Source organism: Colius striatus, chromosome 4 (genome assembly GCF_028858725.1).
Source record: "Colius striatus isolate bColStr4 chromosome 4, bColStr4.1.hap1, whole genome shotgun sequence".
Taxonomy (NCBI): domain Eukaryota; kingdom Metazoa; phylum Chordata; class Aves; order Coliiformes; family Coliidae; genus Colius; species Colius striatus.
The window spans coordinates 61,858,946-61,879,828 of NC_084762.1; the positions used below are offsets into that span (position 1 = coordinate 61,858,946).

Genomic DNA, 20,883 nt, shown 5'->3' on the forward strand with positions numbered 1-20,883 from the left:
CAGAGCCACCTCCTGCTGCTTAGCAGGCTGGGCTAATGGCTGATCAGTCTCAGTACATTTAGGCTTCCTTTTTGCTTTGTTACTGTGGACGGGTTTATTGGCTGAATACAAGCAACTTTAAGCAACTTTACAGAACTCATAGCAGACAAATTTTAATCTGTAGGGCTGGCTATTTTTACTGGTGGTGCAGATCCACATACTATGTTCACCTCCTCAGGGAAAAGAGCAATATTTTGTCACCTACAAGTTAACAGAACCAGTCAATGAAGGAATCAATTTATAATAATGATTAATAACAAACCACTGTGGGCAATGGAGCTACAGACCAAAACTAATTTGTGGAAATTACTCAGCAAGTGATTATGACTAATGTGATTTGCCTTTGGGCAATTCATGAACCAAAAGTCAAATGTGTGGAATGAAACATTCATTAGCCATTATTCACTCAGTATAGGCAATGGCATTTATACTGCAGCACAGCCTATACTCTTCAGGCAGGTTTCAGGGGTTTATTACACTAGGCTTTATATGGGATTTTTTCTTCTTTTAGAAAAGAGGCAAATACCCCTCCTAAGGAGCTCCAGATGCTAAGCTTAAAAAGTCTGAAGGGACTACACCTTCTGTAAAAGTGGATGAGTTAACCATACAGCTCAGGTATTGGCAGGAGAGCAGTCCTATTTGAAATCAAAGGATTTCCACGTGGACTAAAGGCTCTGAGTAGTCATTCAGCTTCTTCTTCAAGTTTTGTCACTTATACTGTGGCTAGACTGCAACCGCTGCCCAAGTTAATTACTGGGGGTGCATTGCAAGATACTTCAAATATATTAAGACAAATAGTCAGTCCCGAGATGATCCTTCATGGATGTCGCAGTGTAGGTTTCTCTAAATGCACATTCTAGAAAGGATTCCTTTTGTGCCAAAAGGGCACAAACTGCAAACTGCAGGCTTCTACAGCATTGGCTTCAGTGTGGCAGAAGGCAAAGCTCTCCCCACTTCTCCCCCCATGCCCTGTTCCTTTCTGGAAAAAAAATGATAGAGCAGACTGTAAATAATGTAATCTACTCAGGAAAAAATCAGTAGTAAAGACAGTCATTAAGAAACAGGGTCATTTATCTTCTTTCTGATGGTTTTCTCTTTGTCCAAATCAGTGAGTGATAAGAAGGGCTTTATTCTCTGCCTGACACCAAAATACACTGCTTTGTAAAGGGATCATCAAACTTTGTGATAAAGCCCTTCAGAAGAATACGCTCACTTGAACTGGACAGAGAGGATTTTAATTCTTTGGATTATGAAAGATAGGCTGGAAGTAAAGGCTAAGTGACTCAGCTTTACTAGTGTAGATTTTAAAGGCAGAAGGAAATGGCTGGAATAAATACAGAACAGCATCAGTCTATAGTAAAGCTCCCTCCACCAGACACATTGAGGAGGGAGCCTGGGAGAAGCTGACGTGTTGTAGGCAAGGAAATCCTGCAATAAGAATATGATCCAGTTCTGCAGAATCTACTCTACTTTGTGCTGTCCTGGGAATTTATTAAAAACATTTAAGTTGTGCATGGATCACATTGAGGGCACATTGGGCTCCCAAACTTGACTTTTGCACTGCCATTTCTGCATTTCTTTGGGTTAACTTATGGGGACTAGTCCTGACATCACTAGAGAGCATAACTTTTGGTACCTTTGAAATATATCTCATCTCTAATAGGCCAACTTGCCAGGGCAGAGAAACATATGTCTACATTTAAACCCAAGTGCAGATATCCTTATCACTTTAGGAAGGAAACTGATCTAACTATTATTTTCCCTCACTTTTCTGGTTATTCTAATATTGACAGTGGTGGAGAATATTATCAGGCCATTATCATAACTCAGGCTGAAGTCTTCAAATAAAACATTAACATTCTTCAATAGACCACCTACTTGAAGTTAATCTTAAAATACTTTCTCTTAAAAAAGCTCATCAAATTGGTCCTATTTGAAGATTATTTAGGTCCACATCTGTTGTACTTTCAAAGGATCCTGGTTCCAGCTTTGTTTTTCCCTTGAAGATGAAAATGTGAGTAATATGACAGATTGGTATTAGTTTACTCAAACCAAAATGGATTTAAAGGAGACGTGTCTTAAACTAGTTCTGGTTTTCTGACTTGAAAACGTAAAGATCCAAAGCACAGCACTTGTTGACCTTACTGTTCATTTCTCTTGTTTATCAGGCATACTGTGTTAAGACTGCCACAGGACTCTATCTGGGCTTTGTTTGTAGCTGATTTTGCACTACTGGTGGGTTTTTTGGTGCACTGTCTTTTGTTTTCTCCCAATCACATTATCACCATAATAATGATGATGATAGTAATTTACACAAATCCATTACCAGTTAGCTCCCCAGATTTCTCCTTCTATTTGACTTCATGTAAATGGGCATGAATGAAGAAGCTGAAAATGGAAGACCCCTAAGATCTGATTTACAGCCAAATGCAGCCTGTCTTCATGAAAGTGGGTGTCAATACACTCTCTCTTATTTTAATCCTCCCTTCATCCTCCTCAGCTGACTGCCTCATCATAATCAATAACTTTCAAATTAATTAGTCAGATGCTGATGCAATTTGCCAAAATTTTATTGTCCTGCTCCCAGAGTTATAGTATGCAATTGTTTATTCAAGTTTCTACTGCTCCCACTTTGATGGAATTGGGTGAGGGAGTCTCTTTCTGGGAGCCTAAGGGAGCTCTGTAATGAGAAACAGTTGCAGGAAGGTGAATAACCCTTTTGCTTCGCAGCGTCTGCAATATGAGGACAAAAGGAAAAAACACATGTGCTCCCTCTTTATGTTCCAGAATCCAGGGGGAAGAAATTAATGCAAAAAACAGCTTCCATATGTATTTCTTGGGTTTATGGTTAGATTTTTTTTTTCCTAATTGGGAGTAAAACAAATATCCTTTTTGGATATTACAGTAACATTTACAGTTGAGAGTCAGGCCCTTACTAAGCACTGCAGAAACAAATATAAGACAGTATTCTTCATGGGAGTTGGGCATTATGGTACAAAGTGCTACAGTACAAAACATTGTGACATTGCCTATGTTGGACACTGAAACCTCTCATCCAATGTGTTCACAAGCTGAATGTCTTGAGAATGGGATTTACAAAAGAGAGCACCTTGAGTGGGAAACCAACAGAACATGTTGTTTAGAAATGCAGAGGTGATGAACAGAGCTTCAGCCTTCCTACTTTAAGCTAGTAAGCATCCATGTCTTGACTGCTGGAGTATTCACAGCCGTGAGCCTTCTCCTGGAATGAAGTATCTACAGTAACTCTGTCCACTTTCTTAAAAAATGGAAGAAAGCTTCATCATAAGTAAAAGATGGGATGCTTTCCAGAAGGGTATAAGAGCCCTTCTAAGATCTTAATTTTGTTTCATTTGGTATGCAGAATGAGATTTGATTCACTTGTATCCTAGATGGTAGCCATTGGACTAGAAAATTACATGCACCTTTTTTTGCTTCATTGAGAGCACAATCATTAACAACGGAGACAGACATACATCACAGGCTGCCTAACAGTTGGCCAGAGTTGAAGCACTGAGCAGCCCAGAGGTTTTGCACATCACTGGTACCATTGGTGTGCTGTGATCCAAAATAGTATGCCTTAACTTTAACATGATGTTAAAGTTACCAGCATGTCTATGCCCATAAGTTCTTCTCAGATAGACACAAAGGAAAGTTTGTAAGCTATTCCAAATGACTTTAGCATGTGCCCATGCTGCCTGTAAGGCTGCCTATCAAACCCCTTTACCTTCATAGGTACAGGGAGAAGTGTTGCCTGCTGTGCTCAATCAGCACATCAACTAATACAGGGGAAGTGGCAGAGCCCAGGACTCACTCTCAACTCCTGGAACAAACTTGACATATTGATGAAGCTTTCACTTCCCTGGTTGTGCTCCAATTGGGCTGTTTTGGAGACTCTTAATGAGGCTTGTCCCTTCCCTAGTGCCTGAGCACTGCACATGTGCATGGTGCAGCCCTTCCCATGCTGTTGCAGGGGCCAAAGACTTGGATTACAGGCACTCCCCATCCTCCTGTGAGGCAGTGGGCCACAATGCTGTGGAAAGATTGCTTGTGCCTTTGTTAGCTGTGCCGGCAATACAGCACACTGTTGAGTGCTCCTGTGCTGCACTGCTCCAGTGGCATCATTGCTTTTCCTTTATATTTGCAGGAAGAGGCCAGGGAAGAAACTTTTCGGCTTGCTAGTGAGTCTTGTGGACACTTTCTCAACTGTCATGTGCCAGAGAGATTCTCAAACTGAAGCTACTTTCTTTTCCTATTCCTGTGTGTGTTCACATTTGAATCAACTCAGTGTTTGAAATAAAACCATCACTCAGATAATGAAGTACGCAACCATATATGCTGCCAAGAAGTAAAAGAGCAAAAAAACACAAATTTGCAAGTGTGTTACATATTTTAAGGGAGTAAGTGTTTCTTGTTCACAATTGTCAGGCATGATGAATCTAAAATCCTATTTTTTTAATTGAGAAATTAGGAATTGATTAGGCAAAGCCTGCTTTCCAGAGTATAAAATAGCTTGAAGTGCAAATGAAATGTATGTCAGTTAACCCACTACAGTCTTCAACAAAGATCAGAGAAATAAGATGAAAAGATCCAAACTCACCTTAAGCCTGTTAAATGCAGCCCGCAGGATCTGCGTTTCCCTCTCATTCTCAGGAACAACTCGTATGACTTTATCACTGCCAATAACAGAACATTGAATTGACACTTTAAGGCTCTTTGCAGAAACATAATGCAACAGTAAACAGGTTCAGATAGCCACTGTACTTGTGCTCTTTTTCAGCATCTGCAAAATGCTGGGTGAACTGGAGCTCTGCTTCTAAACTTGCTCCCTGGATTATACACTTCCATAGAAATGACTTGTTCTTTACAGATCAGAGTGTTAACTTGACTCTGCAGTTCCACATAAATACTTCTGATCATTCCTTCTAAATTAAAACATTCAGGCTGGTATCTTTCATCCTGCACATCTGCCTCAGATCAAAACATTTTTTTCTTCAGAAACAAAGGATCTGTTTCTGAGGACAAGATTAGATAAGATCATGGAATCATTTTGGTTGGAAAAGTCCTTTAAGATCATCAAGTCCAACCACTAACCTAACACTGCCAAGCCCATCGCTAACCCACGTTCATAGGCTCCATCCCTAAGATACATTGCTTTTGCATAATTAAACATTTAATGAGTTTTGAAGAGTCCAGCATTCTTATGTGTTAAATAGAGGACTTGACTTTAGAGGAGAGGTGACCTTCCTATTAGGGGCATGCCTTCTGCTTTATCCATTAATGCTTGCTCAAATTTTGATGATAGCTGTTTATACATACTCAGAAGGTTCTAGATAATAGCATATCATTTTATGCACTCTATTTAGCAGATCTCAATGAATATAACTTTGCAAACGGGAATCGAGAAACAGAGTAGCTGTATATTCAATGACTGCCATTCATATAATGAATTGTGGGAGGCTGGAGATCATAAAAAATACAGGAGGTGGTCATGTAACTAGGACATCATCATCATATTCCATACATAAGAGAGTTGAAATAAATTTGGGGGGAAAATAAGTTTTTGGGGAAATTGATACGTCTCCAAGCCAAGTTTAGCCTCCTGCATAGGAATTTACACAGAAAAGAATAATAAGCCTCTTAGAATACTCTAACTGCTGCATCTTCTAAAGGAAAATAAATTCTTTTCATTTATCATACCTGCAACAGTAATATCCTTTCTCATTACTCATTTCTTTTAGAGTATTAAGTTGCTGTTAAGAAGGAAATGGATAAAAAGAAGTAATGATTGTGCAGGACCTGTGAAGGTGAAGTAACTAATAAAGATTCATTGGACATTTCTCAAAGGAATGGGACAACCAACATGTAAAAACCCTATTTTAATGAAATAAGTAGCTAAGCATCTGTTACACAACTGTAATGGAATTTCAAAGGAATGGATATCACTTAGGTATGGCCTTGAATTAATACATGTCACTCTAAACTGTCTTGGATTAGCCTGGCAACTCTGTCATTTCCAATGTGATGAAAGACTTGCCTTAAAGTGGAAAACATTGGTGTTCTGACAGATTGATCACTTGACACATTGTTGGGAAATGCCTCAAGCCATGGCTGGGTCTGCTGCTAGAGAGCTCATAGCAAGCAGTTTAGCATACCTGGTACTGTTATGAAAAGACAGTTAAGCCATTATGACAAGACAGTTTTGGGGTTTGTGCATGCAAGATGCAGGAATACACTGAATTCCTAAGAACTACACTTCTGTAGGCAAGCCACCGGAGGATAATCGTTACCCATTCTTCAAAAAAAAGGACAGATACCAAATCCAGCTTTACTCCGGATAGCTGCCAGTCACAGCACATAGCCTTAAGGTTATTTTTAAGCTTCACAGCTTTCCTAGTTATACTTTGCACTGAAGAAATCAAATGATCACTGTAAACACTATGCAATAGCCTTTGAATTAGGGTAGAAACCCAACAGCCTACACAGTATTTAAAAGCCAACAAGAAAAATCTCCCAGATCACAGACTAATTTGGCAGATAAATGATAGGTGTGCCCCAAACACTTGGAACCACCCCCTAGTGAGGTCCCCTGTCATATCTCATGTCTAGCTATTCAGGAAAATGAAGTAAGTGATCACGTATACATGTAGGGCAAGTTGTGTTGCCTGCGGACATACGTCAGCACTCTGCTGATTTATGTAGGCAAGGCTATTTTCTGAACCCTAATGTCTCTCAACCCTTTTTTAAAAGTTTAAACTTTTTTTTAAAAGTATTTTAAAAAACTTCTAAACAAACACCAAGATGGGATATATTTTGTAGAAATTCATATAGAACTTTACATCCACCAGGACAACTTTCAATTTACCCTTAGCAACTAGACTAATGAAATTGAAATCTATGACTTATTGAGCTCATTTGAATTTTGTATAAGCACAGTTGAAAGCCTTTGCAAAGTCCAATATACCAGCTTTATGAAACAAGCTGACCAGATGAGAGTGGTGAGCAGCGAGTAGAAGCCAGTGTACTCAGGGACAGCCTTGAGTCTGAGCAAAACAGGTGATGAGCTGTTGGCTAGCACTGATATGATATGCAATGACCTTTTTTTTTCCTTCATTACCCCTTTATGTTTTCAAGAATAGCATGAAAAATAAAGACAGAGCTGCTTTTGAAATACATAATATGCTACATGGCCTGGGAAGGGTGATATTCTGTGCCACCAATTCAGACTAAAACCTATTGGTTTATTTATTTGGCTCTTTTCATTTACTTTTTTCCATTTACTTCATAGTTTTATTCATCTATGAAAAGACCAGATGGATTTAATGAGATCATCCTGCAGTAGACATACAACCTCTTTACTGAGGAAATTAGCATTTCTCACTCATGAAACTTTTCTGCTGGAGTCACATGGCATGAACTGCATTTATGTAAATTCCTCATTTCCTTCAGGAAAATCTGCCTTATTGTTTAATTTTCCTGACTAATGTGAACCTTAATCAGCTTTCTCCTCTCCCAATGGAATTCAATAAAAGTATGTTTACAAAGGCTTTACAAGTATTTTAAACACAGTTTGAGGAATTATTTGTTATAAATGAAATACTTATAGAAAAAATTATATAGAAAATAAATCCCCACATATAAGCATCCACTCCTAATACCAGAGGAAGGATTATATTTCTTCAGAACAAGCTGCCATAGTTGCTGCACTTAAGTGGTTTGTTAAGGCTTGGGAACTAGTTACACAAAGACACATCTGAAAAAAGCTATAGCATAAAAGCCTCTGGTCAACTCTCAATATGCCATCAGATATCATTTGTGATGAAAGACCAGTTGCTTCATTCCCTTCTCATTGACAAACTCTTATAGTAGTCAAAACGTTAAGAAATAGTCATACCTTATTTTCTTTACCTCTCTTTGTTACTAAGGATGAAGAGTTTCAACTGGAGACTCAATACTGCTACAAAGACTACTTCCTTAATTAAGGTTGGTTGCCCTCCTTAGAGCTGATGGGGATATCTGGAAAGGCAACTTTACAAAACTTTCTGAGCCTTTCCCTATGGTTTTCTCTATTACAGCAGATGCTGATGCAAAGAGAGCACCATTTTTATTTTCTAGATACAACTATATGATGGTTTTGCCTTTTACTTATTAAGTCAGGGAAATTGAGGTTATTAATGGTAGATGGAAGAGCTAGTTAATCTCTAGTTTTGAATGAAAAAGACTTGCTTGGGTAACGTAGGCAGAAATCCTGAGGAGGGAAAATGTCTACTGCATTATATTTATCAGTATAGCACAGATCACTTCTCTGAAAACTGAATTTATATGCAAGTTGCCTACTAATTTCCAGACATAGTATATCTGATTTTCATAGATGTTTTTCAGGAACAAATGAGTTTCCTACTCTACTGAAGCAGGAAACTTCTGGGACTTCAGAGAATGCTATATTACTAGCACTCTTCCTTGCAGCTTCATTCCAGAGACAAATGATCTGGAAAGGTGAATGTCTGCAGAGGTTCCAGTTTTTGTTCCTATTAAGGAACAATGTTTTTCCAAGCAAAGCTGGCCTCCAATGACTCATGTATATTGCATATACAGCCTTCTAGCTCAAACATGGAAAGTAGGAACCAGTTGCTTCAGTGCATGTCTGTCTCAGAAGAAAATAAGTGTGCTTATGGTAATGGATATAGTCTTGCTTCACTGTCATCCAGTCACATGCAAATGAAAGAAAGAAAGCAGTTAGGACAGAAAATAATATAAGTAACAAGATAAAAACATACTTAACAGAAACAAATAGGTCAAAGTAAGCAAGTAGATAACAAGAAGATAAAGTGTTAACTGTGCAGGATTAAGATACAGAAAAACTTGGGAGATGTCCATTTTTACTCAAGGGCATGTATACACATCTGAATTAATTTCCTAATAAACTAGTTACAATAACATGTTTGCATGAAACAACTAATAAGTATTTAGCTAGGATGTAATCCTTTGAATGATATATTATACCTAGCTCAGCTACTTTTAAAGAAAGGATGAACATCATTCCAGTTAACAGAGATTATAGCAAGGATCTTCTGCTGTAACTCTGTCTACTTATTTATTCCCATGGCTCATGTATTTCTTCAGTGTCGCTCTGTGCTTTGTAAAGGAAGTGATGAACAGATGGTGATGCTGTCGAGCCTGACATGGGCTTGACGGTGCCAGGATGATTATCTGTCCATCTGGATACTCCCCTGCTCAGACAGGAAAGCTTCCCCTCATCCTCCCATTTCAACCTGACTGCAGAGGCATGTTGGTCTTTGGTGTGCCCAGACAAGCTTGGTTCACCGTCCCAATTAGGCTGTGGCAATCAAGCACAGGGCTGGCCAGCCAGTGCCCCTGGACAGACCTGATTACTTATCATAGAATGGTAGTGTTGGAAGGGACCTTTAGAAATCGTCTAGTCCAACTCCCCTGCAGAAGCAAGTCAGCCTAGATCAGGTCACATAAAAAACGTGTCCAGGCAGGTCTTGAAGACCTCCAAGGAAGGAGACTCCACATCCTCCCTGGGCAGCCTGTGCCAGGGCTCCATCATCCTCACAGTGAAACAGTTTTTCTTATATTTAAACGGATCTTTTTGTGTTCCAAACTTGTTACATACGTTTTCCTGTTATTGACCCTCCCTTTCACCATACATGTACTTTACTTTCTCTGACCGTCTCCTATCAATACACAAGTCTGTCCTAATTGCATTTTCCCAACTGGTCCAAGCTTTGCTATATCTGTACCCCAATTCTGTATTGCTAGCTAATCTCAGCCTCGTATGGTATTACTGATAGGATTACCTAGGTATTGTTCCCGCAAAATGTCCCCCAGTACTCCTCTGAATTATCTGTGACATTTAACCATCTCTCACATAAACCCTCCTTTACCTCCTGCAAGATCCAACTCTCCTTCAAAGTGCTATGGAAATTTTTGCCAGTTTCTCACACTGTCACATCCAGCAATTTCTCATGTCATGTCCCACAGTTTATCCACATCCTGATCGGTTAGTCTGACCTCCAGCCAGGGTCTAGTCCACAGCCTAGGTGTGCCTGCAGCGCCAGCCTTCCTTCATACTAAAAGTCCACAAAGAAGCTCATATTCTTTTCTAAATTTCAAAACTGCTTCACTTGTCCCATGTACTATTTCCAAATTAAATATCTCTGGGCTCTGCATCTCTTGGCCTCAGAAAAATCAAAGAAAGAACACCAAGTCTGAAAAGAGAGCTGTTACAGAATTTAGGTATCAAGAGCAGATGGGTGAAGGGGCAAATGGTTCAGTGTTAAGTTCTACATTAGGTTTCTTGCACTCCAACTAAGACCTTGACCATCATGATTTATATACAAGTGAGGTTAAGTGCAGTCTGGGCAGAAGGTTTCTTGTACTGAGCTCCATATGCTTTACATCCACATTGCTGGCTGTCATTCAGTTGTAAAAACCACACACGATGTATTTGGTTAGAGATATTTTCTGGTGGACAGTTTTGGTGCCCATCTCCCCCATTTGTTTCAACAGCCTGAGTAAGAGTCTGAGCTCTGTCCTGGAAGCACTGGTACTTGCAAAAGCATAGCATTCAGCCTGACTCTGTAGTCACAGAGCTATGAGCACATCTTAAGAGCTATGCTTAGCTGACAGTGTAAACATGGCTCAGCTCTCCACCCCTATAAATGGGGATGATAGCATCTTTTAAACTTGTTGAAGTATTGAGACAATAAATAAATTCATGACTTTTAAGCTTCTAGATGGCTGTAGTAATGGAAGGAATGCAGGGATCACATATGGAAAGCAGTAAATACGTGTTTTAGAGGAGCTAAAGAACAGAATTCTATCACACTTTTAAAGCTCTGAAAGTCTTTGGTTTTTACCTGTAAGACTTCAATGGTGTCACAAGCACTGTAAGAGATCACGTCTAAGCCCAGAAACATATCAAACCTCCAATGGTCCATCCGTCTGGCTTGCCATGTGGTTCAGTTTTCTCTGTTTGCCTTTGATCTTACCAGAGAGAAGCAGAGACACTCAGACATGTAGAATGCTGAGAAATGGATCAGGCTTCCTCAAAACTCATTTTCTATTACAGACACACATATACAAGAGGCACATTTGTTCTAATGGTTATACTGTCACCTAGAGATATCAAAGACTGTACTGCACAAAATTGGGCAAAGGCAACAGTTGCCCAGCAGGTCGAACACCTTTCAATTGAATATCTGCACATTTCTAACTCTGTTGCATCTCCCAGTGGATGACCCACGTTGGGGCAGGGTGTGAGGAGCTGCCCCTGTGGGAAGCCTCATGCTGGAGCAGTTCATGAAGAATTGTAGCCCATGGGAAGGATCCATGCTGGAGAAGTTCGTGAGGGACTGTGTCTCATGGGAGGGACCCCTCACTGTAGCAGTGGGAAGCGTGATGAGGCCTCCCCCTGAGAAGAAGCAGTAATAAAGTCCACCTGTAATAAACTGACCAGAACACCCATCTCCCATCCCTTGTGCCTCTTGGGGGTAAGGAAGGAGAGTCCCAGGAAGAGGGAGGCGTGGGGGGAGGTGTTTTAAGATTCTATTTTATTTCTCATCTCCCTGTTCTTATTGTTCCTTTAATAAATCAAACCTTTTTCTCCCCAAGCTGAATCTGTTTTACCTGTGATACTAATTGCTGAGGGATCTCTGTCTTTAACTCACAAACCGCTTGTTATATTTCTGTCTCCTGTTCAGTTTAGGAGGAGGAGTGATATTAACACTTGGTAGACATCTGGCTAAACCACCAACCTTTTTGGGATCTTTGTTTAAAGGAGCCACCCCTGTAGCTCTCTCCTTTACCAAAAAAACCTGGCCCAGGCAAAAGCACTACATATGTCTAGAACATTCCTTGATAAATAACTTCAGAAAATAAATTGGAAATAAAAATTCCCTCTTTATATTTTTGTGGGTAATGATAACTCCAGACATAGAGAATGAGGGATAAAAGCATGAAGCAATTCCTGTTGCTGAATGGGACAATGTCTGGAAGCATTTGATTATTCCTGATAGACAATCTCTTGAGCTTAATTTAAGACGTTGATCCTCAAGCTCTCATAAACGTATAACGGTTTTCAGCATTAGCAGGAAGAAATCTGTACTCATTACTGTGCTTGGCACAAAACCACAAACAACTGGTAAGTGTGTGAGTTTCTAAGGGTATAAAAAAAGAGATCAGAGGAATTGTCTCATGCATATTTTAAAAAGTAAATGTCAAGATGGTGAGCTTAGTTTTAATTTAGGACTTATGATTAGTGGTTTTGATGTATTTATTCATTTATGCAAGTTACAGCAAGAAAGATGAAAATATTTATGGACTAAAAAAATATGGTGTGAAATTCTGTTACATCAAGATGTCTGCAGACTGCTAAGTTCCTGAAACTATTCCATCATGACTTATTGCCTAGTTTGCTTCCACAAAGATTCTGTATTTTAATTCATGGAAAGGATACCTTTAATGTCCCTGTACAAATAAAAGACAAACAGGACATGTCTCTCCACAGTTTTGCAGGAGGACAAGATCCATACATTTCAAAGCCAGGGAATACACCAGATCTACTGAGTTTAGGAAGGAAAGTCTCCTTTTTTTTGTGTGTGTGTGTTGCTGCAAGTAGACTGATTGATTTAATTGATTTCAATGGAGTGACCCCTTCTTGCTAGCCTAAGCAGTAGGCCTTTTTTCAGTGACATGAGCATCAAGTATTCCTGCATTTCAGATTAAGGTAATAGATACCTCACCTCCAAACCTGGAAAGGTGATGGAACAGCTCATCCTGGATGTCCTCTCTAAACACATAAAGGGAAAAGTTATCAGGAGAAGTCAACGCAGATTCATTAAGGGGAAATGTTGCTTGACCAAGCTGATAGCCTTCTATGATGGCAGAAATGGCTGGAGGCCTGTGGCCAGTGGGGTTCCACAGGCGTTGGTTCTGGGACAAGTGTTATTCAACATCTTCATCAATGACCTGGATGAGGGGACAGAGTGCACCCTCAGTAAGTTCCCTGATGACATCAAACTGGGAGGACTGGCTGATTCACCAGAGGCTGTGCTCTGTGGGATCTCAACCGACTTGAGAGTTGTGCAGAGAAGAACCTCCTGAGGTTCAACAAGGACAAGTGCAGAGTCCTACATGTGGGAATGAACAACCCTATGCACCAGTACAGGCTGGAGAGCATCTCTATGGAGAGTGACCTGGGAGTTCTGATGGGCATCAAACTAACCATGAGCCAGCAATGTGTCCACATGGATAAGAAGGCCAATGGCATCCTGGAGTTCATTAATAACAGTGTTTCCAACAGGCTGAGGAAGGTTCTTTCTTCTCTCTACCCTGGTGAGGCTGCATCTGGAGCATTGTGTTCAATTTTGGTCTCCCCAGCTTAAGAGGGACAGGGAACTTCTGGAGACAGTCCAGCACAGAGCCACCAAGACAATAAGGGAACTGGAGCATCTGCCTTATGAGGAAAGGCTGCGGGAACTGGGGCTGTTTAGCTTGGAGAAGAGAAGACTAAGGGGGCACCTCATTAACACAAGTATTTAGAAGGTGTATCTCAAGAGGATGGGGCAACATTTTTTCTGTTGTCTTCAGCGACAGGACAAGAGTAATGGATATAAGCTGGAACACAAAAAGTTCCATTTAAACATAAGGAAAAGCTTTTTACTGCGAGGATGATGGAGCCTTGGCGCAGGCTGCCCAGGGAGGTTGTGGAGTTTCCTTCTGTAGAGGGTTTCAAAATTGGCCAGGACATGTTCCTTTGTGACCTGATCTAGGTGGACCTGCTTTAGCAGAGAGGCTGGACTAGGTGATCTCTAGAGGTCCCTTCTAACCCCTACCATTCTGTGATTCTACGATACCTGGGCACTGAACTGTATCTTAATTTAGTATGCTACTTTGAAGGAAGAATTGCAAATATTGAAGCACAAGGCCAGGAACAATTACACATGATGTTAACTGCTAAATCCTACAACAGCAGCTGACTGAGAATCTCACAGGGTGTCATCTTATTTTCTTCACAGGGATGTGAACAAGGTGTTGACCTGAGACGGCAATATTTTGTGCCCAGGTGGAGTGTCTGACAACAGTGACAAGTCAGACACCTTGCACACCTAGGGGAAAGGGTATTTGCTAATTTCTCTTCAAACTGTGTGTATAGCAGAGTATCTTTCCATCATTTAAAAATTCTGTTGCAGGAAAGTGGAGCAGATTAAACATATATAAAGCAGAGATGTGAGGTAGACTCTTTGAAATAAAAATGCAGGACAGTTGGTCTCTGTGATCTGTGGTATATAGTGTCACTTTTTCTCAATAAAGAGACCAATGAGACAAACCTAGCAGTAAGCTGAGCTGCCTGCAAAAGCTAAAGCTATACCTGGGAATATTTCCCAATTTAACACACAACCTGGATATATTTCAGCGTCAGGCTGAATCCTAAGTGACTGCACTTCACTGTGTTCATAGTTTCCCTGTGAAAGGATGCAAGGGGTATATCACTGATGGAAGAAACCTACATTGTTAGGGAACCAACACACACAAAGCCCACCAAATGTGTTTTTCATTTAGCATTGTCAGAGCTTTGTGCAATACAATGTTCTTTAAAAATCTGGAAGTGTTTCTGGCTGTTTAATTATATATATATATTTTTTTAAAATCAACTTTCAAAAACATTTTTTGAAATCAAAACAAAATAAAAATGTCTAGTGAATGTGGAAATCAAATATGTGAGGCAGGAGGAGAAAGAAGTAATTTTCATGAGAATGTTTATGTTGCTAATCAGTCATCTCACAGAAATCTAGAGCTTTAAAGAATTACACACTTAAAAGTGCAGCTTCAATTCAATACTTCAAATTGAAATGCATTTACTGAAATCAATCCAGCTACCTGTGATGGCAAATGAAATATGCATGTGCCTGCAGTACAAAGTGTTATTTTACTAACTGTAACAGATTTTAATGTTCACATTTTCATAATTTTCAGATAAATGTAATATTTTTTAACATAAGAGTTCAAACCAACATTTGGAACTAGATGTAGTATTACAAAGTGAAACTTCATGACTCACAGCATGACCTCACATGAGGATCACTTTTCCATGGTGATGAATTTAGAGGCAGAGTTTAGAAACCTTCCATTTGGGACATTTTTATCACACAAAAAAGAAAACATCCAGCAGCTCCACACAGCTTTATGGATGCACATAGTCTTTTTGCTTATACATATATTTCAGCTAGTTTCAGGCTCTGTAACTAATTGCTGGAGCCTTTTTATTTGGAGAGATGAGTTTTACATGCCTTTCTACCTTATCCCATTTGTTTCTCCTACTACAGGAGTTACAAGATAATCTGTCCAAAGAAAGGAATCGGTCACTCTGGAGAGCCAGTGCAGCAGCTCAGGTGTGTGCAGGCAGCCCACACTCATCACTCACAGGTCATCAACTATTCAGATGACTGCTTGCTGCCCTTCTAGCAACATTTTGTCAAAAGCGTAAATAAGACAGATAAGAATAAAGACAGAAAATATACTCTGGTATTTCAGTGGAACCAAATCTAGGACATGTATGTAAATATACATGTAACCTTACACATCAGTAAAGTTAATAGTGCATCTAATTGCTTGTAGCATCTGAACATTAGGAGCTAATTTGTAGATATAGGCAGATTACAAAAACAGCAGTCAAAAAGTGTGTTTGATGTGATCATCAGAAATAAATCTTAATTACTTATTTTATAGGCTGTGAAAAGCAGGACAATAGCCATGTAGAAGTGCTTTTGCTTTGAAAACCTTAGATTTGAACATACTGGATTTTGTTTGGTTATTTATTAGAAAAAGAGAAAGTGTGTGGGGGGTGTTGTTTTTTGTTTGTTTGTTTGAAAAGTATGGTGGTTTTAAGTATCACTAAGGGCTATTCACATGCACCCATGGAAAGTCTGAGGTCAGCTGTACTTCAGAGTTGAGGCGTGGAAGCCAACCAAAGCCACTTTACTAGAAATGAAGCTACACTGACAAAGGCTATTCAAGACTCCTTACACCTTTGCATTTGTCTAGCCCATCAGGATACCACATGTTATCCTTCTCATGCATTTTTATAGCCATAAATTTAGATTTCAACCTGGCACAAGGTTTCTCAGGGGTAGATGACCCATATACCACTGTCATAAGAATCATAGAATCATAGAATGGTAGGGGTTGGAAGGGACCTTTAGAGATCATCTAGTCCAACCCCCCTGCAGAAGCAGGTTCACCTAGATCAAGTGAACATAGGAACATGTCCAGATGGGTCTTGAAGACCTCCAAGGAAGGAGACTCCACAACCCCTCTGGGCAGCCTGTGCCACTGCTCCCTCACCGTGAAATAGCTTTTTCTTATATTTAAGTGGAACTTTTTGTGTTCCAGCTTCATCCCATTACCCCTTGTCCTGTTGCTAGCTACTATAGAAAAAAGGGATGTCCCAACCTCCTGACACTCACCCTTTAGATATTTATAAATGTTAACAAGATCTCCTCTCAATCTCCTCTTCTCCAGACTAAACAGCCCCAGTTCCCGCAGCCTTTCCTTGTATGAAAGATGTTCCAGTCCCCTGATCATCTTGGTGGCCCTGCGCTGGACTCTCTCCAGCACTTCCCTGTCCCTCTTGAGCTGAGGAGCCCAGAACTGGACACAGGACTCCAGATGAGGCCTCACCAGGGCAGAGTAGAGAGGGAGAAGAATCTCCCTTGATCTGTTGGCCACACTCTTCTTGATTCATCCCAGAATGCCATTGGCCTTCTTGGCCATGAGGGCTCATTGCTGGCTCATTTTTAGCTTATTATCAATCAGGACTCCCAGGGCTGACTGGCCTGTAGTTTCCAATACGGAAGACTGGTGTTGGTGCTGGCCACTTACATGTTAAGATGGGCTGCCGTATGCTCATTCAGCTGGTTCTAGGCTGTGTTGGTTTTCAGTGTCAAAAGCAAAAGCTTAAAAAAAAATCAAACAAAATTATTAAGTAATGCAGTATAAGTGTTAGGGAAGAATTAAGAGTGGAGGGGCTTCCTTCCCAGACTCCATAGAAAACTGAAAGTGACCCTAGAGAGCTCTGCTCATGGTATGACTGCAACTGCTTCTCAGGACTGTGCATTTCCTCAAGTGGTATTTAGTATTTTCTTGTGAGAGGCCCTGTGTGGCACCTGAGACAGTCCTAACCTTTAATGATGTTGTAATACATACATCAGAGTTCTTGCACATATTTAACTATGTGTCTTGATAAAAAAGACTTCAGGATGCTAAATTTAAACATATTTATAGTAGTTCACAAGTTTGTAGTCTCACTTAGCAACTAGCAATGAATGGGAAGGAAATGTATACAGCCACGCATATAAAAACAGATAGCTACACATAATTTGATGGGCCTCAATCTTTAAATCTAGCCTTAATATGTATATACACAATAGGACACTCCTTTGATCTGGACTGTCTAAAACGAATTTTTTTCTTCTTTTCTCTCACGGCACAAAGCAGTCTTGCGGATCTCACACAAAACTGGCGTCCTATCCTATATGTCAAAAATGGAACCTACAGTGCTGAAGAAAATCAAATGCACAATACTACTTAAAAAACAAAATCCCACTTTGGATGGAGAATAAATATTTTAGTGGCAATGAAATTATTTATTCTCTGCAGACAGTTCTTGTAAGGCAGCTGCACCAGCCACTAAGGCAATTATATTTTGCTATTTTCATAAGCTGCCTAAGAAATAATTTTTCTCCACTAGATTAATGCTGTGTCAGTTCTCTACAAAATCACTTCTGACTTAAGGGAATATTGGAAATATATGTTGCATAATTATAGAGGTAAAATCTTGGGATGTTTTTTATTTGAAAAATAGTTGTTTGGGCAGGTTGACTTGGAATCCTACATAAACTTCTGGGTCTCTTAGTTTGCTAATATCCTGGCCTTAGAGGATGCCATAGTAAAATTTCCCTAAGCAAACAAGTGCTAAATCTGCTTGTGGTTACAATAATAATGCTCTTAGATCCGTCTTGTCATTTCAAGACAATTAAAAATAGAACAGACAGAACAATTTTGTTATATGGAGATAGTCTGAAGATACACAGTATACTATATTTGTAGGTATCTAATAAAATGTTGCCCCTTTTAACAAGCCGAGTTAATGAACAGAAGCAAATTTTTAATTACTGAGAGGAAGTTCTTCATAAAAAGAATGACCTAAGGCAGGTATCTTGGCAAAGCACCTCTCAAACTGCTGTTCTAGCAGGTGTTCGCACCACCTGTCTTATAGGCCCAGATCCACTCCACATTGTGCTAGGTCATCCGACCCTATGTAGCCCATAATAAGGGAGTCTGAATAGTCTCAAGACTACTGAGACAGCTAAAGATAGGAATCACTGTCTGGAGTCCTTTTTCCATCATATACACTATGAAATATTTGCCAAAGAACTAACACAGCACAGAACACAATATATTTACACTATTTTATGTTCTCTTCCTGATGGTTTTATCTTAAAGCTATCTGGTTTACTGCCTTTTTTTCCCTTTTAAGGAACTCAAACTTTTTGTCCCCTCATTCCAGGGATATAAGTGCTCTGAGTATTTTATTCTGAGCTTTGCACACTCACCCAACCACTCTGCACATTCTGACACACTTCCTTTAATAAGCTGAGAATGTCTTTCATTCCTGTTCCTCATTAGCACAAGATAAATAAACTTTTAACTTTTTTTAAAAGTTTAAAGATAAACTTTTTAAAATAAGGGTGACAGATAAGGATTAACAGGCAATGAATCAATTAACAGGTCTCAGTGAGGTTATTAACCTAACCAAAGTGAGGTAAAGTTATTCACCAAGGAGTAAACGCAGTCTGTTTATTATAGCTGTGTTGTGAGGCTGATGTTTCACTTCTTTATGACTGTAAGACTTATATTGCTTATATAATAATAAACTGTTTCTTGAAATATCTTCCAAAAGAACTTGATGTTCTTTTCTTTTTTTGTTGGTGTTAATATACATTGTTTTATTCAAGTCAATGAAGTTACATCTGCTTGCATAAACTGAGAATCTGGTTTTGATTTTTCATATCTGCCAACATCTGTGATGTACAGATGTTAAGGAAAAATATTTATTGCAGGACATTTACTGCCCTGCAATTTCTAAGTTCATTATTGGTACTCATTTAAAAGATATCTACCTTGCACGGGCAATAAATCTTTCTGCAGTACAGCCCTCAGAGTGACATTTTCAAGTCTGATGGCTTTCCTTTTGTTTGAAAATATCCCATTTGCTGGGTGAGTTAGATGTAATAACCAACAAAGCTACTAACACTGAGGTTTCCTCCATGATGCCAGAAGTTTACTGAGCTGCTGTACATTGGAATAAAGCCTCCATGTGAAACATCATTTGACAATTATGACAATCTTGGGTGAGCAGGAAAATACACAAGATTCCAGAAACTGTCACATTCTGCATTAAGAGAAAAATCAAAACTTTTCTATTTTAAATTCAACAGAAAGATTCAGTAGCCCTGAATAGCACAGATATAAACCAGGCAGCATGTGAAAACTGTTCAGGTGCCTGGTCTTAATGATATAGTGAAAGGAGTTTACCACATCATAGGAATGTCCTAAGTATGGTGGTGCATGTTAAGGATTTTTTGTTGTTGTTTTCACTCTTCAGTTTTAGCTTGAAATTCCTCACAGACCATTCTCTTCCTCTGTGGCAAAAAAGGGCTCTAGGACTGGGAATCATCCACACTAATGCAGTCTGCATGAAGAAAGGAGTAACAATTTTCTGACTTATCATAAAAGAGGCTGTCGCAAGGTTAGTGATGATTAGGTTATACCAGGAGCTGGGCTTAACATGGCAATTATGTATTTTATATGGTCTGTTAATACAGGCATAAATTGATTGTACTGAATGTTACAAAGAGCTGTTCAGGTCTTCCTTTTTGCCAGAGCAAAAGAAAGTCTCCATCGTGCACATTTGGTTAATCTATCACATCTAGCATTTTGATTTTGTGAAAATGGTGAAAAGTCAAGTTAGCCTTTTCTAAATCCTTTTCTGGTAAGGACAAATCTTTGTAAGCTGTACAGCAAAATAAATTAGGATGTTAGATCAACTGCTTTTTATTATCTTTTTACAGGAACAGCAAAGATGCTGTTATTAAAACTTATTAATATTGCAAATAGAGTAAATGTAAATATTAACATTAATATTTAAAATATATTAGTAGTAGTAGATTTCCAAACATTTTAATACCACTCAACTAGGAATAAACTGCTCACAGTAAATGTGAACAAGACAAGAAAGTATCAGACTAAAATGTTCTCATCAAAATGATGTCAAGTAAAAGCTGAGTAAGGCAGTTTCAGCACAACAATGGGTGAAAAAGGTGAAAAAAAAAAGGAGAAAAGCAGTGACTGATTTTTGTTTTGTTTTTTAAAACAGAAAAAAACCCTCTGAGGAAGTATGTTAGCTCAAAGTATGCAGTCTTGAACATTAAGAAACACATACTGAATTACTGAATGTACAAATAAGTATTAAATGAACACAAAAGATGTCGTGAAGTGTGGAGCATCGCTGTATGGAGGACTGTACTGCAGAAGTCTCAGATATCTGTAGTAATTCCACTTGTCCTGACCAGAGCCAGTCTGCCATGGTGCCTACAGATGGACACTTCCTTTTTCCTTTCCTTAATGCCTCAGGTACTTTACTTTCCTTAAATATTTCTTGATGTGTTTACAGAAGGCATATGCAATACAGAATTGCTTTGAGATTCTCTGAATGTTAGTATGAGTCAAAAGGTGGTCATC

The 20,883-nt window shown here is 39.3% G+C and overlaps 1 protein-coding gene across 1 annotated transcript in view; it reads right to left on the reverse strand.

The window, feature by feature from the left end:
- Positions 1 to 20,883, reverse strand: part of CPA6 (carboxypeptidase A6) — an 84,491-nt gene that overhangs the window by 42,243 nt on the left and 21,365 nt on the right. The window contains exon 2 of the mRNA XM_061995627.1: positions 4,658 to 4,733. Within this exon, the coding sequence (XP_061851611.1) occupies positions 4,658 to 4,733 (76 nt within the window). The remainder of the gene's footprint in view (positions 1 to 4,657; positions 4,734 to 20,883) is intronic.